Genomic DNA, 27067 nt, shown 5'->3' on the forward strand with positions numbered 1-27067 from the left:
CTGAGGCGGCTATTATGTATAACAAAAGAAAGAAAAGAAAGCTATAAAAAAATGTTGGAGAAGACTCTTGAGAGAGTCCCTTGGACTGCAAGGAGATCCAACCAGTCCATCCTAAAGGAAATCAGCCTTGAATATTCATTGGAAGGACTGATGCTGAAACTCCAATACTTTGGCCACCTGATGTGAAGAACTGACTCATTGGAAAAGACCCTGATGCTGGGAAAGATTGAAGGCGGGAGGAGAAGGGGACGAAGGAGGATGAGACGGTTGGATGGCATCACAGACTAAATGGACATGAGTTTGAGTAAGCCCCGGGAGTTGGTGCTGGACAGGGAAGCCTGGCGTGCTGCAGTCCATGGGGTCACAGAGTCGGACACAACTGAGCGACTGAACTGAATAAAAGCAACGAAAAGTAAGTCAAAGAAGCAGTTTCCAACCTAGAGTCAGAACTGGCTTCTTTGCAACGTTGTCTTGGCAATAATTTATGGGGTCCTTCCCCTCCCGCCAAATTCAGCATCTTTAGCCTCTCCCCATAGTCTCTTCCCACTGTCCAATCGTGGGTAATCATCTTTTTGATAACAGAAGAGATCCTCTGTTGGGATACATAAGATATTGGAGGTTTCTTGCAGAGCTCTGCATCCCTCTGGGGTGTTAGAAACATTCTATATCTTGACCAAAGTACTACCACTTCACCTAAGTGTATAAATACATAAAAATTCATTAAGCTACACATTTAAGAGTTGTGTACTTTACTGTATGTTATACCTAAATTAAAAAAAAAAAATAGAGAATGGATGGCTGGTCTCCTACACTGTATGTCCATCTGCAATGCCTGGAAGTCAGTAGTTACCTTGTGACCATGCGGTAAGCTACCCAAATGGGACAATCCAATTTGCTGAAAATGGCAGGGCAGAAAACGTTTTATGATGTCACAGAATACTGAACCAACCTTGGAGACCCTCTTCTTGTGGACTATTGAAATGATACATTTTTATCACAAAGGGTTATCAGCTTTTAGCCATCGCAGTGTGAAATTGTACAAAAATTTTGATGGTAACATATAGCACAGAAAGTGAAGTTAATACGGCTCAAGTTCACATGTAAGTAGTGTTTAATCAGATCTTTGGACAGGAATTTTACCATAAACTAGTAAGTTGAACATAAAGGAAATACAGTTAAATAGATATGTTAAGTACTAAGCCTAAAAAAAAAACAACAACACACACTTAAGGTGGAAATCTTCATTACAAAAGCTTAAATTCATTGGCCACTGAAAAAGAAAAATCAGTTCAAGTTCACAGAGTTGAAAGTAATCTTTATTGATAAACATTTATACCAGAATTAGAAATTTCAGTAGAAAAATAAAATTTAAATAACTTTCTGTGGTACAAAGATTTGATCAGTTTGACTGCAGCATTTAGTGAAATAATCTAATACAAAAAGTTAAGCTGACTTTACCACAAGCAGGGCAACAACGCCCAAAACAGAAACGCGTGTACACAGAACCTTCTGCGTGTGGACAGCGCCAGGACGTGAGCTTCAGGAGATGGTCTCCTAGGGAAGGCTGGCCTGCTCTGCAGTTGTATTAAGAACTTCACTCAAACCAGAGCAGCTTTTGGAATCAAAAGCTAACATACAATTTAAAGACTTAGGAAACATAAGAGCTTAAAGATAACTACTTGCATGAACTTTATCTCCCTAGTTGAGACATTTCCTAGGTAATGTTCTGGATTAGTAAATAGTACAATGAGACACCTTTGTCTTGGAATATTCATTACTCATTTGTATTGAAGTTTACATGAAATGTTTTTCTCCTAAAACCTTTATCTCAAAGAATCCAGAAATCAGCTTTTCATGGTTGGGGGTTTCTCCTTCCCACTAAAAGAAAAGTGGATGCATAGATGGGGCAGGGGTGGTTTCACGTGTCTCCAGGCAAGTCAGGAGTTGGCAAAACGTCTCAGAAGCTTTATGTGAAAAAATAAAATGTTCAATACAAATGCCAGTACTTTTTCATCTGAACAACCACCCCCAAATAATTGTGCATTTGAGGTGAGAAATTAAAAAGAAAAAGAAACCCTTAAGGGCAATAAACATGCCTTATAATTCAAATAGTTTCTTCCTGAAAACATTTCAAGCCACAAAGCTCAAGTTATATAAAGTCTATATTCATTTATTCACAGAATGTTCACATACTGGGATGGATGAAACATTCAATAATCTGAAGATCCATTTTATATTTGAAGTTCTTAAAAACAGTGGATAATCAAACAAGAAACAGATGAAAACAAAGACAGCTTTCAAAATGCATTAGTTTTTGTGTTTTGGCTCTAGAAGTGACGCAACCAAACATTTAAGCCATGGATCAATATGTTGAAAAATTAGTATTTGGGGAGAGAAGCCCACTGACCACTAGCCCACACTCAATTTGTGAAACTCTATCCAAAGGAATGTTTTCGGTGAGAATGCTGAGACATCTTTCAATAGAGATGAAGGAAAATTTCTTCAGCTGAAGGGCTACTTTTCAAAATCCAACTATTGAACAGAAAAATGGAGTCTTGAGCTAAAGACATAAAAATTTGTTTGAAAGATTTGAGCATTGGAGAGTAATCTTGTTGGGGAATTTGTAAGGATATTTGCCTGTGTACAACTCCTACAATTTTTCACCTCGTTAGAGTACATCTATCACTGTAATTTTGGTAAGTAGTCTAATGGCCTATTAGTTAAAAGAAAATGTCCACTTACTTTTTGGGATCCTTTTTAATTTTTCTCTGTGACCATCCCTGGTAAATTGATTCTCCTGGCTATTTTTAATCAGAAGCCAGAGTGCATATTGCTTAAATCAAACAGCACTGCACATGACCTCATGGGCAGGTAGCTTCACACTCATAATGAAAACTTTCCTTTTAAAATGTCATATTTAATTACCAGAAACTATTTTGAAAACAGATAACAACAACTGTATTTCATACAAACCAGTTTATGTGATTAAGGATAAAGTCAGATATTTAATTTTTACAATCTTTTTCATTTGAAGGTCACAGTTTTTAGGCCTTTAGATGAAAAAGAAAGCTAGGCATTAGAAGAAAAATTAAAAGAGCTAAAATTGGGTTTTAAAAAAAACTCTGACATTTAATTTTAAGAATATAGATTCTCTTGAAAGGAAATATAAAGGGCACAGTGGAAGGTATATCTGAATATTAAACTTTAGGCACTTTCTGGGAGTCATACCCAGCACTGTAAAATGGGCTGAAGACCCACCACTAGGTAACCACGTTAAGACTAGGACATCAATAACCCCTAATTCCAGTTAAAGCTGCACTTTTACAATTTTTTAAGAGCCATGAGCAAACCAAAGTCACTAAAAAAATTGTAACAGAATGTTTAAAGTATCTTTCTGTGTGTGTGTCTCAATGTCCAATGAGTGTTGAGAATTTTCCATTCAAAGTATTTAATAGGGCGTGTTTCCAATTAAACTAAATAAAATCAATAGACTATAAAGTGATAGGAAAAGGTGGTACAGGAGTTCTGTGGAAAAATTCTCAATTACCTAGCTTATTTTGAGAAAATGTACAAAACAGGAAATTCACACATCTTAAAATATATAAAATAATCAGAGGTCAAAATAGTTATTCATAAAATGTCACAGCATTCAGGAGTTAGCTTTTATTTATTTAAATAGTGGAACTGAAGCCACTACTTGAGTTATAGGTTTTGTGTGTGTTTTATTTCTCCAAATTTGTTCTCAACGTTATGCTTGACAAAACCTACTTGGCACTTACTGTCATGAAGATGTGGCAAGGGTTTGCTAAATTTTAATCAAGATTTGATCAAATAGGATTTCAGTACAGTTTACTGTGTTCAGAAGTAAACCAATATGTTTTACAGTTTCTCTGAAACACGCAAGGCTGCGTTTTTCTCACAGGACATTGTAAATTTCAGTGTGAAGGATGCCAACCCAGAAGCACTGCTGACTGGGCTTGGGTAAAGGTGCACCTGTAAAACCGCCTGATTTGAATATGTAAAAAACAGAAAGAAAAGAAACTTGATTTTTTTTTTTTTTTTGGTTGAGAACAATGAGTCCAAAAAGATCTTTAATTCCTGGAACTTCAAACTGAAGAAAGGACTGAAGTGTTGTTCTTCATACCGTTTGAAGAACTAAGAAAACGCTACATCCCATAATGTATTATTTTTGAGGATTCTATAAAACCAATTCACCATCATAGCACAAGGGCATGTGCTATAGAGTAGCCAAAATCCGTAAAAAGGAGACCACTACGACACAAAACGTCTGTCCAGTGCCCAAGGTAAGGGCTTCAAACGGAATCATTTCCTTTCCTGCTGCTCGATACACTCCAGCAATTGCTGCACCTGTTCAAAAATTCAAGTGTGTTAAAAAATGAGAGGGGGGTTAATATAATCAGAAAAATATAGCACTTAAAACTCTAAGTAGAAAAAACATAAAATAAATTAAAAAATAAAACTCTATGAATGATCTAAATTTTTTACATTAAAATTTAAACATTACAGAAACGTTTTTGTTTTCCCTATTCTTTTTGCTAACTACTCTTGGTTTTAAGTATTCCTTTAATGGTTTGCAAGTCACCAACAAATGCTCTTAGAAAAGGGACTCTTTCAAACTAAGTCTCCTAGATATATTGAATAAAATCACCTGGAAGTCATAACCAAAATCACAAAGACTGCAATATTCACATAACCCGATTACAAACTTAAAACATCTCTTATTCCCCAGGCATGTAACAGATACCTAACAAATTCCTGGCAATAAATGATAGAAAATCCTCTGCATGAGGCTGAGCAAGGAATATTTCAGGAGCAGTTACAGGGAAACCCCACTCCCTCTTGTACTATACTCAGAGTTCCCTTCAAGAAACGGATTAAAAAAAAAAAAAAAAAGAAAAGAAATGGATGGAGGAAATGCCCTGAATGCCCAGATGGTCCACTACTGTGGCCCGGGGTTCAATCCCTGGTTTGGGAACTAAGATACCACAAGCTGTGTGGCACAGCTTAAAAAAAAAAAAAAAAGAGGGGGGAGGAAGAAAGGAAGCAAGCGGGACCCTAAGCCCATCAAGTTGCTATTCATTCAAAGGGCTTGAGGTGAGGGATACTACGGGATTCCTTTCTATTTCCCATCTATTTCCTTTCTATTTCACTATAACTTCCTACATATTGAATAAACAGAACAAACAGATATCTGTTTCTACTCAGGTACCCTGAATTGCTCACAGGGACTCAGCATTATACTAAGAAAAGTCAAGAATTCATTCATTTGAAAAGAACAGATCCAAAGTTCCCAGATAATCTTCTCCTGATCCCAGCCCAAAATGTTCCAAACAGAATTCTCCTTGGTCAGAGAATACAGCTGGGGACACAAGACAGAAAGCACAAGCACGAAACAGATTTTGAATAATGCAGGACGACATATACTGTTTCGATCAAGTGTCAACACCTTGTCCACTGTGATATAGTGGTATAGTAACATATCTGAAGGAGAAGAAAGAACAGTGCTACTGGCAGTACATGCAGCCTGTGCTATTAACACTACCATTTGAGAGGCATGTGTCCTTTGGGCCTCTTTGTAATTTATCTCCAAAAAAAGTGGGTTGGATCAGAAGAAGCTTAAAGAACTTGAACTGGGCCCCAAAGTGGGATTTGGATGATGAAGGGAAGATAGTTAAAAGCAAACCAGAAGGAGCAGCAAAATGGGGAGGGAATAGACTATATGCACTAGAGTCAAAGAAGGATACAATTACTACGTGTTAGATAGTCTATGTTTTATATGCACACATTATTTCATTTAGTCATCACACAGCATTGCTATTTTACCAATGAGAAATCTAAAACAGGTCCTGGGGGCTAACAATCCAGTAAGAAAACTAGAGCAGAGGCTCTCTAAAGATAGCAGTAGGTGATATACTTAAAAATACTGTTTAAGGCCAGTTATGGAAACTCCTTAATGCAGACAGGAGAAAATTAGCCTCCACACCGCCTTATCACAAAGGTTTCACCATCTACAGAACACAGAGAAACTAGGCCACCTTGTCCCCAAAAAAACCCCTAAAGTCAAAAAGACAGGGGAATTTCTGCTTGAAGTTCAAAGTTTAAAATCACAGTGAAAAAAAAAAATTACATAAACCGAGAAAAAAGTCTGAAAGCATATAATGAAATGCAAACTGTGGTTACCACGTAGGAATACAGTAATGGAGAATCTTTGTTTTTGCTTTCTTATAATTTTTAATTTATATAAAATATACATGCTATTTTTATTTTGTTATGAGCTTAAAAATATTCTTAGCCCTGTGACATGAACAAAAGCTGCACCGCCACCCAAAAGACACCACACAGATAAAAATAATGTATAATTACAAATGTTGCTCAAACTCTTATTCAGAAAGTCCTAAGAGTAAAAAAGAGAAAAAAAAGAAAAAAAAAACAGGCACTATTCTAAACCTCCATCCTTAAAATACCTACACCTGGATGAAGGAAAGTAATTTGTCAACCAGATTGCAATGCCACAAATCAGTGAAGTGACAGCTGAGGAGAAAGGAGAGCAGTAGCTTCCAAAAAGCCAAATATTCTCTTGGTAGTGGTCAAGATCACAAGACATATCTCACGAAGCTTAACATGGCTTCCCTAAAGCCACGAGACAGAATCTGACTCAGGAAGTCAAAGATGTTATCCAAGTAAGAGGGGACTGAGGCGAGAAGAGAACAGCATATAAAACACAGGGCCTGCGCACAAAGAGCGCGCTTACTTCTTTATCCCACTCAGACACGTTTCTAAAACGGCTCCTAAAGTTAACTGACTATTCATATGAAATGTTTCGACTGTATTTTAAACATCTAACATACTTGTCAAGATTCCAGCAGTAATTGGTCCCACGATGCCCATCAACAGGATGCTTACAGACATGAACCTACCATATTTGTGATGTCTGAGGGTGAAGAGGGCCAGTAATCCGGCGGGGACATGAAAGAAGAGAGAAGACACCAGTGCCCACAGGAACACACCATACCACATCTCTGCAAGGGAGAGCAAAGAAAGGTTGGACGTCACGAGCTTCCCCAGGGTGGTCATGACAAAGGCGCGGTCATCATACTCAACTTTAAATTATTTAAGTTATTTACGTTATTTCAATTTTAAAATGATTCCGTTGCAGTGGCGGTTCATCAGTCAAATATCCAAACACTGATGGTTTTGGAGGGATCACTAAACTATGGCCACCCCCTGTTTTTGTGCGGAAAGTCTTAGCGGGACACAGCCATGCCTGTTCATTAAGTCTTGTCTATGGCTGCTTTCAAGCTCCAAGAGCAGGGCTGAAACAGTGACAGAGACCATAGGACCTGCAAAGCCTAAAGTATTTATAATCTGGCCCTTTACAGAAAAGGTTGGCCGACTCCTGACAAGCTACCCCTACTCCCAAATACTGAAGAAAAAGTTCACCCAGATTTAGAAATTCACTTACATGATTTCCCTTTCACAAGCACAAGTGTGAGCACCACTGACTGGGTGCCATGCGCAAATGCCTGACCTCTCTCCTTGGTGGCAGCTCCAGAGGCTGGTGCGCAGACCACTCCCCGAGAGGTGCCACCCTCCCCATCTGCCCCTCCAGCCCGGGCACTGCTGCACATTGGCATCTCCCACTGGGGCCTCCTTGGACACCATCCACTGCCAGCTCGTACCCAACCCAGGAAACAGCGCCAGGCAGCTCCCTGCTAAGCAGCAACCCCATCTTTAATCCCCGAGTCCTCAGCAGCTCCTCCCCAAGCCACCTAAGAGACTCTGGCTGCTGTTACATCCCCGGTGTGCACAGAGCTCTGTGAGGACGCAGGAATGGCAGTGCCCGGGGGTGGACAAACGGGGCACAAACCTGCCTCCAGGAGCTCAGGGACTCTGCCACCCAGCTGACAGCCTTGCCAGGTTTTAGAGACAAGCACTGCTCACCACAGCAACTCAAGGGCCTGCTAGAGTGCGGCTCCTCACTGGCTTCGGTGAACCATGCGGGCAGTGAACTGGGGGGAAGCCTTAATCTGCCAGAAACACAGGAAGTTGGTAACTTCAATAAAAGTGTGTCTGGACACTTGGGTGTGCTACCCAACTGCTATGGGATGAATCCATGTGCGGAAGCCCTAATCCGACAGGACCGTGGACTTACAAGAGAAAGAAAATCTCTCTCTGTGCCTCTCCTCTTTCTCTCCCCCATCGAGTGAGGACACATCAAGAAGATGGCCCAAGAGGGCCCTCAGCCTGACCGTACCGGCACCCTCATCTTGCACTTACAATCTCCACCTCTGTTGGTTAAGTCACTCGGTCCATGGTGCTTTGTTCCAGCAGCCCTGGCAGACACCAACACTCCCCTGTTCCCACTTCCCTGGAGCAAGGAGGCTTGCTGGGCTAGCAACTCACACCTCGACTTTTCTAAAAGCTGAAAGGCATGTGTGCAAACAGGATCTGGTGCAGCAAGTTGGCTCCTCCCTGAGTCTCTGAGGGGGAGAAGCAGTGTGCACCTTCCTACATACAGCCCTAAGTCACATCCATTTGCTCCCCCACTGCCTCCATATTTTATATAGCGTCACTTAAGTCACTCTAAGTAGGAAAGAAAGGCTTTATCATATTAGATGAACAGTACAATTTATAAAACGCTTTCAGAGGATGAAAGTAATACAGAACGCTAATAGCTAAGGCAAACCTCAATCAATAAAACACTTTTAAAAAGCTAAGTGATATCCCGTTAATACTGCGCCTTAATCTGCCATCTATTTAACAGCTATTTATTGATCACATAGTACTTTTCATTTCCCTGGCTCTATACACTGTCAAACATCTTTGTCTATCTATTTTACAGTATTTCCTTGTTCACTGTTTCACATAAAGTGCATTATCTTCAACTTTGTTTACTTTGGCAGCTAAAGTCACATCATTTCCCCAAGGTGAAGAACAAGTCAGGTTATTAATCTGAAATAAATGTTATAAGGGAAACCAGACTAAGCACTGGTGGCAGAAGAGGCCCCAAAGATGCCCACATCCTCAACCCCAAAGCCTATGAAAATTCGACCTAACAAAAGGGGGTGTGCAGGTGTGATGAGATTAGACATCTTGCAATGCAGGGGGGGTAGTATCTTGGATTTTATAGGTGGGCCTACTGAAATCAAGGGTCCCTGGAAGACAGTCAGAGTCAAAGAGATCTGAAGATGCTCTGCTGCTGGCTTTAAAGATGGAGGAAGGTGCCAGAAGCCAAAGGACACGGTGACCTCTAGCAGCTGGAAGACACGAAAATAAATTCTCCTTAGAGCCTCCAGAAGGAAGATGGCTCTGCTGACTCATTTGGACTTCTGACCTCCAAGACTAATAAATCTGTGTTGTTTTAAGCCACTAAATTTGTGGTGAGTTGTTTCAGTAGCCACAGCAAGCTAATACCAGTACTGAGAGTTCTTTCATTCAGCAAATACTTACAGAGCCCATTCCCTAGGTCAGGCACGTCAATGAACAAGAACAGAAATTTTAAAAAGACAAAGATCCCTGCCCAGAGGGTGTCTGTATCTTTAAGCATATTCTTCAGTTTGAGTTAAACAGAAAGGTCACGCAGTGGACCTCTTGGGGGGAATTCTGTGCTCCCTGGCCCTCTAGCTGCCACAGTCGAGTCTCCTTACTTCCGAGCAAGGGGTCAAGACCAAACTGGCGCCAATAAGCAGAAACAGGAGCACAGAACAAGTGGGCAGAGTTAGGCCTGGCGCCCAGCTGTCCTTTCAGCTTGCCCTGCTCTGCCTTACGTTCCAGGTCAGACAACTGTGCCTCTGTAGCCAGGGTTCGCCACCCCAGTCCTGCAACTAACTCCACGCTGGCCTGCCTAGATGCTAAGTGCCCACTGGCCTGCATCTGTCCACACTGCCCACTGTGAGACCCCTCTCTTACCCACCCCCACCTACCTGCCAGGGGATCCATCTGTTTCCTTGTGAAATACTAATACAAATATATCTGGTTTCTACTCCTGATGCCTAAAACCCTTTTAAGATAATGGTGCTAGGAAAATCTTTTTTTCTAAGACTTAATCTATGACCCTGGTTCCTGAGGAAGAGCTCCTAAATTCCTTGGAATTTCCAGGAGTGTCTTTTGCTCTCATAAGGCAACTCTTGGTGGGCTCCTTGATGGGCGCTGGTCACCAGAAAGGCCAGGCCATGATTGTAAGCTTGGAACCTTCAGCCCCACTCTCCATTCTCAGGAGAGAGGAGGAGGCTAGAAGCAAGTTATTAATCGGTCATGCCTAAGTGATGAAGCCTCCATAGATATTTCAACAGTACGGAGGGCAGAGAGTTTCTGGGCTGGTGAAGACACCTATGTGCTGGGAGGGTGACCCACCCCAGCTGCACGGGAACAGAAGCTCCTGTGCTCAGGGACCCTTCCAGCCTTCACCCTGCCTATCTCTTCATGTGGTGTTCATTTCCATCCTTTACATCTTTGGGAACATACCAGTCACCTGGTAAGTAAACTGTTTTCCTGAATTCTGTAAGCTGCTCTAGCATTTTCACTTGAACCAGAAGGACGACATAGAAACCTTAGCTGGTCAGAGCACATGCGAAAACCTAGCCTTTGACTGGCATCTGAAGTGGGGGGTTGGGGCAGTCTTGTGCCACTGGGCCTTTCACCTGTGGGACTGAAGCCAGCTCCAAGCAGACAGTGTCAGAACTGAACCGAGTTGCAGGATACCAACTGGTGTCCAGAACTGCTCGGTGCGTAGAGAAATGACATCTGGCGCCAGAAGTGCTGTGAGCACAGTGGCAGTGCGAGAGTAAAGGGAAACTGAGTTTTTTTGAGGTATTCTTCCTCTCCTAACAAGGAGGACTGGCCCACCAGGACTATCAACTGTAGCCTGCCACCTCTCTCCCGAGGCCACTGCCTACCTGCCCACTTATCCCTGGTTCCTGAATGGGCCCTTCTGGCCTGCCTCAACCTTAACGGTCTCTTGGCCCTAGCCCCGGCTAGCTCTTATCTGCCCTGATCTGGCCTTTCACCTATTCTCCACACAAAACCAGAAAGTCAGTGATAATGGGGACAAGGTTTCTGGTTGGAGTGATGACAACATTCTGAAGTTGTTTTTTGTGATGATTGCAAACTCGGCAAAAAAATCATTAAATTGTATACATGGAAAAAAAAGTGAATCAGATCATCCTTCCTCTGCTCAAAACCCCTCGAACACAGCTTTGGGGGATCTGACCTCCCTCCCTCCCCCCACCCCGTGCCCACGCCGCCCCTCCCACCGCACTGGCCTCCTTCACGCTGCTGCAGCGAGCTCCCATCCCAGGGCCTCTGCACCTGCTGCCCCTGGCCCAGAATGCCTGTCTCCGGACAGCTGCGTGGCTGCTCCTCATTCCCTTTCAGATTTCACCTCGGATGGCATCATCTTAGATGGCTTCCTCGTGACCTTATGTAAAACAAGCATCCCTTGGGCTCCAGCAGCTAGGACTCTATGCTCTCACTACTGAGGGTCCAGGTTCGATCCCTGAGTCTGAGAACTAAATTCCCACAAGCCATGCGGCGTGGCCAAAAACAAAAGAGAGGGGGGGGAAGATATACTTTGATATTGAAAGTATTAATATAATGAGATTCATCCCTTTAGAAAGTGAATTTTATTCCTGATACAAGGGGGGAGAATAATTTGCCTTTCTCAGCATTCAGATTTGTTAAAAATGACCACCAAAGAAATCTGAACTACTTGGAATAAGAAGGGTTAGGCAGAAAACTACTACTACTACTAAGTCACTTCAGTCATGTCCGACTCTGTGTGACCCCACAGACGGCAGCCCACCAGGCTCCCCCGTCCCTGGGATTCTCCAAGCAAGAACACTGGAGTGGGTTGCCATTTCCTTCTCCAATGCATGAAAGTGAAAAGTGAAAGTGAAGTTGCTCAGTCGTATCTGACTCTTAGCGACTCCATGGACTGCAGCCTACCAGGCTCCTCCATCCATGGGATTTTCCAGGCAAAAGTACTGGAGTGGGGTGCCATAGGTCTAAATTGCAAATGCAGGTTTAAAAAAATCAATTCAAAGCCTCCGGACAGTGATAAACCACAGAGTATTTCAGAGCAATGACTTTGCCATATTGAGTTGGCATAAAATGCAAGTAACCTTTTCTGTGGGGCCAAAATAGAAACAATTCCAGAATCAGGACAATGAATGAGAGTCACTGTCAGCAGGTTTTGGTGCCTCAGAAAGGATTACACTTCATGTACCTATTGAATCCATCATTCCAGCTAAAGAAGAGACACAACAGGGAGGTTATATGTTTACCCCGTGTGTTTACTCATCACATTCCAATCAGCTTGTGTCCATGGGCTGTATCTCATGCATGTTTATAACTCCAGCCCAGAGCCTGCACTTGATCACTAAATACATCCTGAATGAATGATCCATGGTGATCACTACCCCCAAGTTATATATCCACTCAAGTACCAATAAACTCAAGAACAGACTGCAGTTTAATATTTCAGAACAACTCCTGAAAGGAAAACAATATGCTTAGCTACTGATTCTTTACTATAACATAGTAGAATCATCCTCCCAAATCCACTTACCTCAATCTTTTTTTTAAAAGAAGAGGCAACTAAAAGCCAGAGAGACTGAACAAAATGTTCAGTTTCAAAATATCACCTCACATATGACTTATTGATTATGGTAACCTTATGGTGGAGAGATCTGATAAACACCATCTTCACCAAATGATTAAGCTTAGTGTTACCAATAAAGGGACAAGCTGACATTAGACGTCTCCTAACGCGGTGCTCTGGGGAGAGCACATCACCGATGCAGGCAGCATCCTGAGCACAAATGTTTAACCGGAATCTAACCATGAAGAAATAATCAGGTAACTCAGACTGTGGGACAGTCTATGGAACAGTTAGCCTGGTTTTCAAAAATGCCAGTCTCAAGAAACTGAAACAAAGATGGAGGAACTATTCTGGATTCAACAAGATGGAAAAGACAATTATATGCAATGTATAACCCTTGATTAGATCCTGGAATTTTTAAAGAAAGGTATAAATGGCATTATTCAAACAACTGAGTATCTTCCAATAAGGCCTATATATTAGATAATATTCTACTGATGTTAAATGTGTTAACACATTCCAGTGCTATATGTTTTTCTAGGCTGTGGCAGAAAATGTCCTCATTTTAAATGATACGTGCTATAAAGCGTTAGCTGTCAAGTGCCATTATTTGTGTAACCTCCTTTCTCTTTTCTGCAGAAACTAAACATATTATGCACATGCATATATATATTTAGACAGGAAGCAAAAGAATCGAAATATTAATAATGAACCTAAGTAAAGGGTATATAGGTATCTGTTACACTATCACTTCAATTTTTCAGTAGGTTTAAAATTTTTCCAAATAAAGAGCTGCGAGAAAAGTAATAGACCAATCCGGTCCAGGAGAGCCTTCAGACTGCATGAACATTTCATTTTTTGGACATGGTCTCCAGAATGCCATATATTTCTGTTGTCATTGTCAAATGTGATCTTAGTATCTTTTGATACCTTTTGCCAGATTATCATTATAGGCATGATTTCAAGCTAACACCTACATCTGTCTCAACGTTTTTTATCTTATTAACTACTTCACAGACCTGTTGGGGAAAATACTAGAAAGGTAATACACTGCAAGTCCCTGGTGTCCGCTGAACGGCGCCTGGCGGTCGCTGCCCAGCGGATGAGAAATCACAGGTGCTTTGTTTACCAGTTTTAACTGTAGTCAGTAATCCAACCTTCCTTCCTTTGCAGGTCTCAGGCCGGTTCTTGCATTGTTTACTGAGTGAAAGTATCAGTCAGCTTTGCTGGAGGGCCCAACCTCACCCTTCAAACACCCCTTATCTCAGTCTTCTTGCCTTTAAAAGGGCCAACACACAACACTACTCTCCCCTCCAAGGCTTTATTTTCAGCCTTCCCAGGTATTTTCTCCTCCTCTCAGTTTTCCGAGCCCGATAGCTTTCTATCTCGATTTCTAAGTTTGAAAACCTCTGCTCTCAAGCCCAGCGTAACAATCAGAAAGGCGCCGTGTCGACGTTCTCGAACAGGAGTGGGAGACGCGGCAACAGGTCTCCAGAAAGGGATTCCTAGAAAGAGAGGCTGGCGGAGGGGTGGATCTGGACGTGGGTAGCAGCGATCGGCAGACAGTCTCCTGGTGCAGAGGCTGGGCTACCTACCCTACGCACAGCGGGTGCCTGAGTTCTGATCGATGGCCCTCAGACCGGCCGGGACGACGCACCGTCCGAGGCACGAAAGCCCAGAGGCCGGGGCGGACGAAAGGGGCTGGGGTTGCCCAGTGCCCCCGCCCGCCAAAAGGAGACGAGGACCGCCTCCCGTGCCCCAGACGAGGAGGGGAGGCCGCCACCAGGGCGCTGCCGAGTTCCCGCCTGAAGCAGGGGTGTTTGGGAACTCCAGAGAGCAGGACGAGTTCGGGCGGGGGCCGAGTTCCCCTCACCGACGGGGCCCACCGCGGGATCGGGGTGGCCCGCCCAAGGGGCCCGCGGCGAAGCGGCGAGGGGAGGCGGAAGGGCTGCCGTCCCCAGCTCTCGGCCGACGGAGAGCCGACCCCCGCGGGGCCGCCGGTACCTGGAAAGGAGCAGAGCGAGGTGGAGTTGGGGCACAGCGTCCCGTTGCCCACCCGCGGCACCAGCTTCAGGCTGAGGATCTGCTGCAGGAGCCCGGCCGACGCCCCGCTGCCGCCGCTCCCCTCGCGTTCCATCCCGCCGCCATTCACCGCAGAGAGCTGAGGGAGAGCGCCCGAGGGGCCGCTGAGGGAAGAGCGCCCGAGATGCTGCCGCAGGGCGAGCTCGCGTACGGCCTGCTCCGCTCCCCACACCTCCGCAACCACAGCGTCACCTTCGGCCCGGGCCCTCTTCTTCCTACCCCAACGGCCCTGCCAAGTGACGGCTGCTTTCTCCAATCACAGGGCGCCGCCGACGGCAGGGGCGGGGCGAGGATCGTTCCCGCCCCTGACGTTGCGTACGGCTCTCGGAGACCTGGCCCCCTACGGGCTACGCCCCCTACTGGAGAAGTCGCTCCTGCTCCGGTGGGGCGCGCTCGGCTCTGTTCTTCTCTGCAACGCCACCTAGAAGAAAGGAGTGGAATTACATATAGATACAGAGGGAGAGGGGCTTTCCAGGAGGCGCTAGTGGTCAAGATTCTGCCTGCAATGAGGGAGACACAGGTTCGATCTCTGGGTCGGGAAGATCCCCTGGCGGAGGGCATGGCAGCCCACTCCAATATTCTTGCCGGGAGAATCCATTGGACACAGGAGCCGGGCGGGGTGGCGGGCTATACAGTCCATGGGGTAGCAAAGCGACTGAAGGGACCAAGCATACCACGCACAAGGGGAGGGACGGAGGGAGGTAGATGGATGATAGATTATGGTTAGATAGGTAGATACACATAGAGGTAGCTAGGTGGATAGAAAGATAAATACCTACATACATATGCATCTGGCAATGAGAATCAGATGGTTCAGCAACCAGGTGAAAGAAGCTGGAAGACGATGCAGCGATACCTTAATATTTGTAAGGAAAACGATTTTGAGAAAACTTCACCTGAAACTAAAAAGGATTGTGTACAACGTAAGGAATATGTCAATAATCTTGTAATGACCGGGAACAGGCGGTTACTAGACTTCCTATAGTGGCCATTTCACGATGTATACAAATGTCATATCACTGTGAGGGTGTGTGTTAGTCCCTCAGTCGTGCCTGACTCTTTTGTGACCCCATGGACTATAGCCCACCAGGCTTCTCTGTCCATGGGATTCTCCAGGCAAGAATACTGGAGTAGATTACCATTCCCTTCGCCAGAGGAACTTCCCAACCCAGGGATCAAACCCTGGTCTCCTGCGTTGCAGGCAGGTTCTTTATCCTTTGAGCTACAGGGAAGTCCCTATGTAGTACACCTGAAACTCACACAATAGTGTTGGTCAACTATATTTCAATAAAAGAACTGAAAAGCAGTACAAACTCCAGGAAAAACACAAACCTACAAAATTATGAAGCAAATATAAAGCAAACAAAACTTGGTGTGTGTGTATTTTTAAGACACCCACCACCTCCTTGTTTCCCTTATAGTGAGATGAAGAACTATAAAACTTTCAGAGGACAGCGTTGAATATCTTTGTCTCATGATAGTGAAGGGGTTCTTAGACATAAAGAGCAAAGACCATAAAGGAAAGGATGTGTAAATTTAATTAAGACCTTGTGTTATTCAAGAGTTCATTAAAAAGCATTGAATACATTATGTTTTCCTTATAATTCAAGGACATTCAGTTCAGTCACTCAGTCGTGTCTGACTCTTTGCGACCCCATGAACCCCAGCATGCCAGGCCTCCCTGTCCATCACCAACTCCCGGAGTCCACCCAAAGCCATGTCCATTGAGTTGGTGATGCCATCCGACCATCGCATCCTCTGTCGTCCCCTTCTCCTCCTGCCCACAATCCCTCACAGCATCAGGGTCTTTTCAAATGAGTCAGCTCTTTACATCAGGTGGCCAAAGTATTGTAGTTTCAACATCAGTCCCTCCAATGAACACCCAGGACTGATCTCTTTTAGGATGGACTGGTTGGATCTCCTTGCAGTCCAAGGGACTCTCAAGAGTCTTCTCCAACACCACAGTTCAAAACCATCAATTCTTCGGCGCTCAGCCTTCTTCACAGTCCAACTCTCACATCCATACATGACCACTGGAAAAACCATAGCCTTGACTAGACCAACCTTTGTTGGCAAAGTAATGTCTCTGCTTTTGAATATGCTGTCTAGGTTGGTCATAACTTTCCTTCCAAGGAGTAAGTGTCTTTTAATTTCATGGCTGCAATCACCATCTGCAGTGATTTTGGAGCCCAGAAAAATAAAGTCAGCCACTGTGTAAAGGACATTAGCAACATTGTTAGAGTTCCCTCTTGAAAGCCTTGGTTTTTGAAGCTTTCTGATACCAATTCTGTAACACTACAACTGGGATTTTGCCTCAACCAAGAAACTTTTCTAAAACAAAAACAATAAGCATTTTTTAAAGTCATAAAATATTTAACAGTGCTGTCTTTTGGTACATTTCCCAGACTAGCAGAGTGTAAAAGAAGTGGAAGAAACCAATATTTTAAGATTATATAACAATCAATGATGTATCATATCAGGAAACATTATTTTGTATTTAGAATTCTATCCTCAGTCAGATTGTGAATTTAGAAATTTTTAAAAAGCCATTTAGACTTGCAGAACTCAGAAAATGTATCTTTTACATGACCTTTCTAAGGGAAGCTGAGTATGTACTCCAATGAAGTTAAAGAGTGATGACTAAGAGAAAGATGGGCAAAAAAAAAAAAAATAGTGGATTTCACCAGGAGTCTTAGATTGACTTCCGTGCAACAGTACTAGCAGCCACCTAACCAGATAGGAACAGAAGGAAGAATATCCTCAGGAAAAATAATGAAATAGATTTCAGCAATAGACAAACTGGTTAAGAATCTCACAATTTTAAGAACATGGTGAAGAAGGTACCGTTTCTTCTCTCAGTGGGAGAAAAAAAACCCTGAAGAACAATACAACTTCAGAAAAAACACAAACTTACAAGAAAATTATGAAGCATATATAAAGCAAACAAAAACTTGGTGTGTGTGTGTGTGTGTATTTTTTAGCCACCCACCACCTCCGTTTCACTTACAGTGAGATGAAGAACTATAAAACTTTCAGAAGACAATGTCGAATATCTTTATGTCCATGATGGTAAAGGAGTTCTTAAACTAGATACAAAAAGCAAAGACCATAAAGGAAAGAATGGGTAAATTTAATTACTTTAAGGCCTTGTGTTATACAAGGGTTATCACAAAGAAAATATAAAGACAAGTCACAAATTGGGAGACAATATCTGAAATATAAATAACTGACATAGGAGTGGCATTCAGAACATACAAAGTACTTCTAAAAATCAATAAGAAAATGACAAACAAAAGCCCTGGATAGGTACTTCAGCAAAGAGAAATACAAGTGGCCAACAAAAATATTAATAGGAAAAGATGCTTAACTTCATTAATCAGTGGAACACAAAATGAATCACAATGAGATGTCACTGGTCAACCACCCAACAGCCAAAAATTTTAAAGTCTGAGAACGCTGATAGTTACTGAGGTTGTAGGGCAGCTGGAACTATGGAAGCAGAAACAGATATATGCGTGCTCAGTTGCGTCCCACTTTTTGGGATCTCATGGACTGTAGCCCACCAGACTCCTCTGTCCATGGGAGTGTCCAGGCAAGAGTACTGGTGTGGATTTCGATCTTCTCCTCCAGGAGGAAACTCCAGAGTCAGGATCTTCCTGACCCAGGGACCAAACCCATGTCTCCTGCATTGCAGGCAAATTCTTTACCACTGAGCTACCTGGGAAGCCCATAAATAGATAACAACCATCTGGCATAATTTGAATGAAGATACTCATGATCCAGCTATTTAGCTGCTAAGTGAATATCCTACAGCACTGGTAGCAGGAGATATAGACAAGATTGTTCCTAGTAGCGCTTTAACAGTTTTTGGGTGTTGCGGCAGTCGTACCCGACTCTTTGTGAGCCATGCACAGTAGGCCGCCAGACTCCGTCCGTGGGATTCTCCAGGAAAGAATACTGGAGTGAGTTGCCATTTCCTTCTCCAGGGGATCTTCCCCCCAACGCAGGGACTGAACCCGGTCTCCTGCATTGCAGGCAGATTCTTTACCATCTGAGCCACCAGGGAAGCCCAAATATTCCATTAGGTAGGTAAAAATGAAAATGACTTATTTACCTCTATAGATGATGGGGGGCGCTCAGTAGGAAAGGGTGACAAGGGCATTCCTGACACCATTCCAGAGAGTATAAGTTGGTAAGTCATTTTTGGAGTAATTTGGCAACTTCACATTTAAAAGATGGATGCTCTTTGATCCAGCAGTTCTATTTCTAGGAATCTTTACTATAGACACACAAATTCACTCATCTCCTGGGGTCCTCTCCCATCCCACGAGCTTGGATTCCCAGGAGTGAGCCTTTTGTCAAGGAAACATGATTCCAAAGGGGCCAATCCCTCAATAGCTCTCTGCCTTTTCATCATGTGCTCAATGAACTCCTATCCATCCTTTATTTGAACCAAATATTTCCTCTTCAAAATGTTTTCCTGACTCTCCACAGTAAAGTAGGCCACCCTCTACCCATTCTTATTATTTATTCACAGTTGCATGCTTACTTATAGGACTTATTTACTGTCTGTACTCCCCACCAGAGCAAAGGCTGTGACTATTCTGTTCCAGGGCCTGACCCAGGGCTAACTCGTGAAAACAATGGACTGGGCACTGTCTGTCTTTGTCCTGAAACCTTATCTGGGTTCACCTAGGGGCTTGCTGAAAACCTGCTGCACGCAGAGACTTGTCCAGAAGGCCCCATACGCGGGTAGCAGCATCTGAGAGCCAGTCATTGGCATCCTGGAACCTCGGAGACAGGTGAGAAGGAGTGAGTCACACAGCAAAAGCCATTCACTGTGCTGGCGCTGAGACGATCTGTGACCCTGGCAGGGACAAACGAAACTTGTGGATGCCAGTATCAGGCTGGGCTCTGAGCCCCAACCCAAATGCCTTCCTGGATCCCACTAGGGATTGGTGACTGCATGTCAGCCTCTGGCACCATGACGCTCTGGCTGGACCTTCTTTGCCCGAACATAGCACGTTGCAGACTTCCTGGTTGACTCTTCCACTTAACCATGTGCTCCTTCTAGGTGGAGCCAGGAGTCTGCTTTTATCCCCAGAGGCTATCCTGGGATGGGGGGGCCACATATGGGGAGGAAAGGGGCCGGTGGCAGGGGCCCCATTGCCCCAGCCCACTGCTCACCCCGAGATGTTTGCAGCTCAATGCCAGGACACAGACGATCATTTTGCAACATTTAAAAATATCGAATCACTATGTTGTGCACCTGGAACTTATGTAGCACTGTAGGTCAATTATATAATTAAAAGTACAATAAAATTTTGGAGAGAAGAGGAGAAGAGGTGGAGGCATTAAATCTCCATCTCTTAGAACATTTTCATTTTATTTTTGGCCATGCCATGTGGCTTGCAGGATCCTATTTCCCCCATCAGGGCCTGAACCCGGGCCCTCAGCAGTGAGAGCACAGAGTCCCAACCACCGGACAGGTAGAGAATTCCCTCCTGTAACATTTATAAATTTAAAAATTGCATTTTTCTCTTTTTATTGTATCTATCTGAGATGGCTGATGTTAATTAAACCTAGTATGGTAATAACTTTCCAATATAGGTAAATCAAACCCTCATGCTGTACACCTTAAACTTAGAGTGATGTATGTCAATTCTTCCTCAATAAAACTGAAAACAAAAAAAACCCCAAAATGTCAGGACAGCTCCTTGACACCCAGAGACGCAGATCTCTGGGTGATGATCTGCCTTTTGAAGCCTATGATGGAGGCTTCTGCTCCATCCCCAGTTCAGTTTACTTGTTAGAACCACAAGCATTGAAGTCAAAGATGTAAGTTTGAGTTCCAGCCCATATATTAAGCCCCATGTGACCCTAGCCTAAGTCATTAATAAATTCTGCATTTTAAAAACTTTCTTCTATTGTGAGAAGGGGCAAATGGAGGCTTTATGGGGCCCAAAGTTTCTACAGCTAGACGGGTCCCTAACTGAGGCATCCTGAAGTTTCGGCTTCAAGGTCAGTATCCATCTGCTCCCTGCGAGGAAGAAATGGAAAGTGCCAGACTTCCCTTGACCTGCCTGCTTTGCAGTGAGGACGTGGGTCTGCAATCCAGGTCCCACCAATCCAGGCTGAGAACGGGAAGCCAGCAACCTCCAGAATCCCTCCTAGTGACTGATGGCCTCAGTTCTCACTCCCAGCGGGAACAGGCTAAGGTCTTCTGGTGGTTAACTGTCAGTCTGCAGCCCAGCTCTGTATTCCGGTGTGATGGGTATTCTATTTGCACGGACTCCAATCTGCTTCCCTGTCCTTCCCAGAGGTTCTGTGACCCTTCTCCCTCCTTTTCAACATTTTTGGAGCACGTGCTGGCTTTCATTTCCTGAATTTAAGACTAGCTCTTACATATCTGCATCTTCCCCCTTCGCCTACCCCCCACCTCCTTTTTTAAAATCCAGCCTCTGTTTTGTAAGACCCTCTGCCGGCGGAGCCAGGTGCTGTAGCTTGCAGCTAGGAATCATATTTTGTTCTCCTCCAGGGCCTGGCACAGAAGGACCACAGGGAGACAGCCACCCTAGAGCCTTTTTTCTTCCAAGCTCCTGGCAAGCTTTATCTGGTTACATCCACCCCGTGACTTGCCCTCCAGGCACTGATCTTGCTGCCAGCCTCTTGCTCTGCCACACGCTCTGCCTGGCTTGCTGCCCAGGCCTGCCCAGCCTTCTTTCCCTCTACTTTGCCTGCTCATTGCCTCCCTTCAGGCTTATCCAGGAAGCTCCCTAGATTCTGCACTCTGAACCCCGAGCTTACCACTTCCCACATCTCACCCTGCAGCTGCGGTCCTAGCTACGGCCGACTGCCAAGCTCTTGGGCAAACAGGATGGGAAAATCTGACCCTTCTTGGTCCGGGAAACAGGTTTCTGCAAGTCTGATGCCCCCTCTCCTCCCCACTGTGGTCTCAGAGCAAACCCGTCTCCCTCTCTTCATCCTCCTTCTCATCCTGTAGCCTTGGACAAGTCCCTTCACTTTTGCATTTTGCTTCTCCAACTTTATAGGCCGTACACTCTAATTTGTATCATACAGGTTAAATATGTTTATTTCTGTAAGTAGGAGCTTTCCCATGAGGACAAATCAAAAGTTCACCTTACTTAGGCAGGTGATGGGGTCGTATGGGCTCCTGGGAGATTGGGTCAGAGAAAGGCTAAGGGGAGACCCCAAGATATAGGCTTGGCTGATTTCTTGCTGAAGACACAGATGAATATAAAAGCATTGGCTTTGGTGGCACGTGGTGCCAGAGGATTTGGGGGAACAGAGTCTGGGGGTGGTGCAGTGGAGGAGGAGATGTACTGACTTCAGGGGCCAGCTGGCCACAGTACCCCTCCAGTCCCAAGTAGGGCTGGGCCAGCCTTCTCGGCTGCAGGATGAGGCATCCTGAGGGAGACTGAGAGGGAAAGAAAGTGCTGGAGAAGGAGCCAAGTCATTTGAACTTATTCCCTGTGCTCAGGAGAAGTGGGGGAACCAGTCTGCTTTCTATGAAGAGTGTTCCTGTCAGGAATTCAGCTCCTACCTGCTGTTGCTTAATCACTTCAGTCACGTCTGACTCTCTGCCCCCATGGACTGCAGCCCACCAGGCTCCTCTGTCCATAGGATTTTCCAGGCAAGAATAGTGGAGTGGGTTGCCACGCCCTCCTCCAGGGATCTTCTCCACCTAGGGAGGGATCGAACCTGCGTCTCCTGCACTGCAGGCAGATTCTTTACTGCTGAGCCACCAGGGGAAACCATTCAGCTCCTAAAGAGGACTCGAAAGAAAGAGAAGTGGGCAGAAAGAAACTAGTTTGGGAACTCGGTCCTGGCCTGCTACAGGCGGGACCTCCCAAACTCTGGGCCACCTCGTGCCCAGCCCCTTCGGCACCACGCGTGGGTCTCCTGGCCCTGGTGACCACCAGCTGGGGGCCTCCACTACGGCCCGGGGCGCTCAGCAGTGGACGAGGCCCAGCTGAAGCTGCTCGGGCCGCGCGGCAGCACCAGGTCCAGGCTGAGGTCGCGCTGCTCCTCCTCGGAGAACACTGGCCGGTAGCCCAGCAGCTGTAGTGCTCCGGCACACAGATCCTGCACACGGCGGATCTTGGCGAAGGGCAGGGCGTGGCGCCAAGCCTGTGAGACGTTGAGCGCGTCCCTTGACGTGGTCTTGAAGGCCTCACGGCGCGCGCCGGGCCCGGCGCCGTGCGTGATGTTGTGGATCCAGGCCTCGAGCTGCGGCGTGAGGCTCAGGCCCGCGAAGGCGTACAGCTCTCGGATCTCCGGCAGCGGCGCCCGCGCCAGATCCTCGAAGCGCACCAGGCGGTAGCGGCCGCGCAGGGCGGGCGGCGGCTTGCGTGTGGCCGCCTCGGCGATGCGCACGTGGCTGCGGCACACCTCGCGCACCACGCGCAGCTCCGGGTCGGCCTCCACCCACTTGCCGTTGGTGCCCAGCACGATGCCGTTGTCGCGCGCCAGGGCCTTGGCCGTCTGCTCGCGCGAGCGCAGCACAGCGCGCGGGTCACGCACCAGGTGCACGATGCGCAGGTGGAGCGCTGGGTCGCTGAGCAGCGGGTAGAGCACCTGCAGGTTGAAGAAACGCACCTCCTTGAGCACCACGTGGCTGTAGGAGCGGCAGGCCTCCTGCGCCAGGCTGAAGGGCCGCCGCGCGCACAGCGGCTTGCACACCGCCTCGCTGCTGATGGCGCCGCGCGGGAAGGCGCTGCAGGCGGGCGGAGAGCACAGAGCCCGGCTCTCCGCCCACTGGAAGAGGTCCGACAGGTTGCGCCTCCACGGCAGGTAGGCGTCGAACACATCCATGTCGCACAGGAAGACTGAGCGCACCAAGTCGCGCACTGCCATGTGCAGCGCCAAGGCGCTGCCCTGCGACAGGGCGGCCCACACGTGCCACGCGGGCTCCATCAGGTAGAAGACGTCGGGGTGCTGGCTGAAGAGCTGGCCCACGAAGGACGAGCCCGAGCGCCACGAGGACAGCACCAGCACATGCACCCGCTCCTCGCTGCTCGCCGCAGGCGGCAGTCTGGGCCGGGAGATCAGGAAGAGCAGGAGGCCGGTCTGCGCCAGCAGGAGCGCGGTCACCGCCGTGCTGGAGACGCGCCGCAGCCACATGCCGCCGGCCGGAGACCTGCAGAGGGAGCAGGCAGTAGCTGTTGGGGATCAGGGGCCACTTGCCCATCCCACATCCCACATCCCCGTCTGGGGCTGGCGGGGAGCAGCTCTGGAACTTGCCCACCGCCCCAGGGAGACCACCCCACTGAGGACCTCCCAAGTCAGGATTGTGACTTGAAGGTATGAGCAGTCTTTGCAGAGCCAAACGCCAGTTGCACAAGACTATGGGCAATGTTCTTCCCTTTGTCTCTTTTCCTCTTCCCCAGCCCTTTTCTTTCTCAGGGGGAACATATATGTAAACCGGAAGTCCTGCTTTTTGCTTAAAATTCCTTATAGGGGAGCAATTTTAGGTTGTTTACCTAAATAGCTTGCTGGATGATTTAGCAGAGCCTTCCCAACTGCGCCACTTCCTAGCCTAACATCTCAGACCAAAGGCTTCATTGCTCTGTGACTCAGTTCACCCATCTGTAAAAGGGGATTCATCTTGGTCCTGGAGTATTGGGATGAGCCCCGAGGGCTGGGGCATGTAGTAATTCTCATACCTGAAAACTTGCACTTTCTGCCTAGTGTGCTTCTGTATTGTTTGACTTTTTAAATAAGCAGATGTTACTTTTGCTATTACAAATAAATAGATAAAAAACAGCAACTGTTGCTCTCACCCATGGAGAGTGAAGTCCTGCAGGAAGCACGGATTCTCAAGGGAGGATATCCTTCTGGATTGGTGGGATTTGGCAGAAGAAACCAGTTAAGGGAGAGGTAGGACGGAGCCGGAGAAGGGGAAAGATGAGGGCAGAGTCAGGCCCCTTTCCATGCTAAGGTTACTTACTGCTGTCCCTGGCTGCTGGGAGGGCTGCCCACCTCGATCACAGGTCCATGGGAGAGGCCTGGAGGTTTTTCAGGGCCTGGGAAGGCAGGAGAGGGCTGGGTCAGATGGCCCTGGACACTGGGAGGGCTCTGTCTTCCCAGACTGACAGAAGTTCCCCTCGGGTGGGAGTCTAGTTGCCCTTCCCCTGGCTGGAGCTGGGCAGGGATGAGCAGGTGGCTGGATACATTTTCCCAGATGGAAGTGAAATGAAAGTCTCTCCTGCTGGGTTTGAGTCTCTCTGATGCCACTCAGGAGCTGGGAGATGGGACAAATGACTTAAGTTTTCCAAGACTCAAGTTTCCTCCTCTGTAAAATGGGGATGATAACATTTGACCGTAAGGTTGTCGAGAGGAATGCTGCTGCAAACACGTTACGAGGAAAGGGGCTTGGTAAAGCGCCTCACGTGTCCCATGTTACTGATGTAGTGTTCAGCTGTGTCTGAGGGGAAACCATGGGGAGTCTCCGCCCAGAGAAGACCCCTGAGGTCACCTATGCTTGGAATCCCAGCATCTCCCAGGCCCCCTGCAGCCCCCGAACATGCCTGAGTCCTTTAGTGGATCTTAAGAATGTCCCAGGGTGCAGGGGGAAAGATAAACTGGGGCACTGAGATTGACATATACACACTACTATATATAAAAGAGATAACTAATAAGGACCTACTATAGCACAGTACTCTGTAATGACCTATATGGGAATAGAATCTAAAAAAGAGTGGATATAGATGTAATCATTGATTCATTTTGCTGTACAGCAAAAACTAACACAACATTGTTAATCAACTATACTCCAATACAAACTAATTAAGAAAGAATGTCCCACAGAGGGTCCTACAGAATGAAAGGAACACCGAGCCCAGCTCCCCCACCCCCAGGTCCCAGAGTTTTCTCCTCTTTGCACTGTTCTTCCTGCTGCGATCTCAAGGATGAGCTGCTTGGGAAGAGAAGGATCTGGAAGTTTCCTCTTTCCTTTCACAGCATTTGCTCCCCACGGAGACACCTTCACCGGCCACGTCACCACTGAGGGCAGATGGCGTCTAGACTGTGAGCACAGACCCCTCTGGACTCCCCCCGTATCAGGGGCCTGCAGGATGCCCAGCAGCTCTTGTTTCCTGCTCGGTCTCCCCCGGAAGACCTGGACAGCAGCCACCCGCCTGCTGTGCACACGTTATCTCCTCTCCTTGAGGTTGTGCTTCCCAAGAACAGGGTACAGGAGCGGGAGGAAACTCTAACTCCTCTTTACTGACATATATTACCTCAAGGGCTAGGAGATTTGGGGTTTCCCTGGTGGCTTAGTGGTAAAGAACCCACCTGCCAATGCAAGAGACGCAGGTTCGATCCCTGGGTTGGGAAGATGCCCTGGAGAAGGGAATGGCAGCCCACTCCAGTATTCTTGCCTGGAAAATCCCATGGACAGAGGAGCCTGGTGGGCTACAGCCCATGGGGTCGCGGATATGACTTAACAACTAAGCATGCGTATACAGCTAGGTGATTTAACTCAACAGCTCCTGAGGTGGGCATTATGATCTCAATTTTTTATTTAGCTTAATTTATTTATTTTGGCCACAGCACTTGGCTTGTGGGCTCCCAATTTCTTGACCAGGGATCAAACCCAGGCCCTTGGCAGTGAAAGCTTGGAGTCCCAACCACTGGACCGCCAGGGAATTCCCTATGATCTCAGTTTTTTAGACAAAGGACCCAAGGTTTGGAGAGACAGCAAGGGACCCCAACCCAGGACTTATTTCGAGGTTTCTGGCACTTTCTAATCATAGGCTGCTGGCCTCTCCCCTGGTGCTGGGAGATCCTGCAGAACACAGGACCCTGATACTTGGGCCCAAACACAGCTTCCCGGGCTTGCCTCACCCTCCCCTGGTAAGGAGGATCTTACCCCCAGGCCAAGATGCTTGTTACCTGCACTCCAGGGATGCCAGAGGTCTTCTTAAGTGACACACTATACAGGAACTGTTATCTGATCCTCCTGTTGGAACTCAAGAACTAGGAAGCAGATGGAAACATCCTGCACACTCAGGGTGTCCAGAGAATCCAGGTCCCAGCTGGGCGTTTTCTGAGAAGGCACCTTACATTCAGCACACCACCAACTGGCCCAGGGTTCAAGTGAGGAAGAACATGTCAGGCAGGCACTGGGATGTGTATTTTATCTTCTTGATTGAATTTTATTCTCCCCAAGTCCCTAGAAGGTAAAAATCATCCCGTGTGTTTTAGTTGAGGCAATGGGGCTTAGAGACATGAATACACAGCTAGTAAGGGGTAGGGCAGGGGTTTGAATCCAATTGCCAGGCCCTCAGTGTGGGGCTCTGGGTGGCCCCATTCCTAAACCTCTGCCCATTGAAGCTCCCCACT

At 46.4% G+C, this 27067-nt stretch overlaps 2 protein-coding genes across 3 annotated transcripts; both read right to left on the reverse strand.

Annotated features, from left to right (window-relative positions):
* Nucleotides 1-1230: 1230 nt before the first annotated feature.
* Nucleotides 1231-14912, reverse strand: TMEM170A (transmembrane protein 170A). 2 transcript variants are annotated; one of them, XM_055552374.1, is made up of 3 exons: nucleotides 14624-14912; nucleotides 6939-7040; nucleotides 1231-4368 (listed from the first exon to the last, which is right to left on the reverse strand). In XM_055552374.1, exons 1-3 carry the CDS (start codon nucleotides 14754-14756, stop codon nucleotides 4238-4240), a joined length of 366 nt encoding a protein of 121 aa, XP_055408349.1. In that variant the 5' UTR covers nucleotides 14757-14912; the 3' UTR covers nucleotides 1231-4237. The 2 variants fall into 2 exon arrangements, with proteins under 2 accessions (XP_055408349.1, XP_055408348.1); XM_055552373.1 differs by having other exon boundaries at nucleotides 6870-7040.
* Nucleotides 14913-17504: 2592 nt separating this feature from the next.
* On the reverse strand, nucleotides 17505-26855 carry CHST6 (carbohydrate sulfotransferase 6). Its single transcript, XM_055551464.1, has 3 exons — nucleotides 26618-26855; nucleotides 24672-24747; nucleotides 17505-23861 (listed from the first exon to the last, which is right to left on the reverse strand). The coding sequence occupies exon 3, from the start codon at nucleotides 23843-23845 to the stop codon at nucleotides 22658-22660; it is 1188 nt and encodes a 395-aa protein (XP_055407439.1). The 5' UTR covers nucleotides 23846-23861; nucleotides 24672-24747; nucleotides 26618-26855; the 3' UTR covers nucleotides 17505-22657.
* Between the last annotated feature and the right edge of the window lie 212 nt (nucleotides 26856-27067).

The sequence above is a fragment of the Bubalus kerabau genome, chromosome 17 (assembly GCF_029407905.1).
Source record: "Bubalus kerabau isolate K-KA32 ecotype Philippines breed swamp buffalo chromosome 17, PCC_UOA_SB_1v2, whole genome shotgun sequence".
In the NCBI taxonomy this organism is placed as follows: Eukaryota; Metazoa; Chordata; class Mammalia; order Artiodactyla; family Bovidae; genus Bubalus; species Bubalus kerabau.

What these genes read in the sequence shown, in the direction of transcription:
- TMEM170A (XM_055552373.1), bottom strand. Translation starts at nt 14,756, where the DNA reads ATGGAACGCGAGGGGAGCGGCGGCAGCGGGGCGTCGGCCGGGCTCCTG. An exon ending in CTCGCTCTGCTCCTTTCCAG is followed by an intron (nt 7,041 to 14,623) that starts GTACCGGCGGCC and finishes TCTCCCTTGCAG; the next exon opens with AGATGTGGTATGGTGTGTTC. An exon ending in TACTGCTGGAATCTTGACAA is followed by an intron (nt 4,369 to 6,869) that starts GTATGTTAGATG and finishes ATTTTTGAACAG; the next exon opens with GTGCAGCAATTGCTGGAGTG.
- CHST6 (XM_055551464.1), bottom strand. Translation starts at nt 23,845, where the DNA reads ATGTGGCTGCGGCGCGTCTCCAGCACGGCGGTGACCGCGCTCCTGCTG.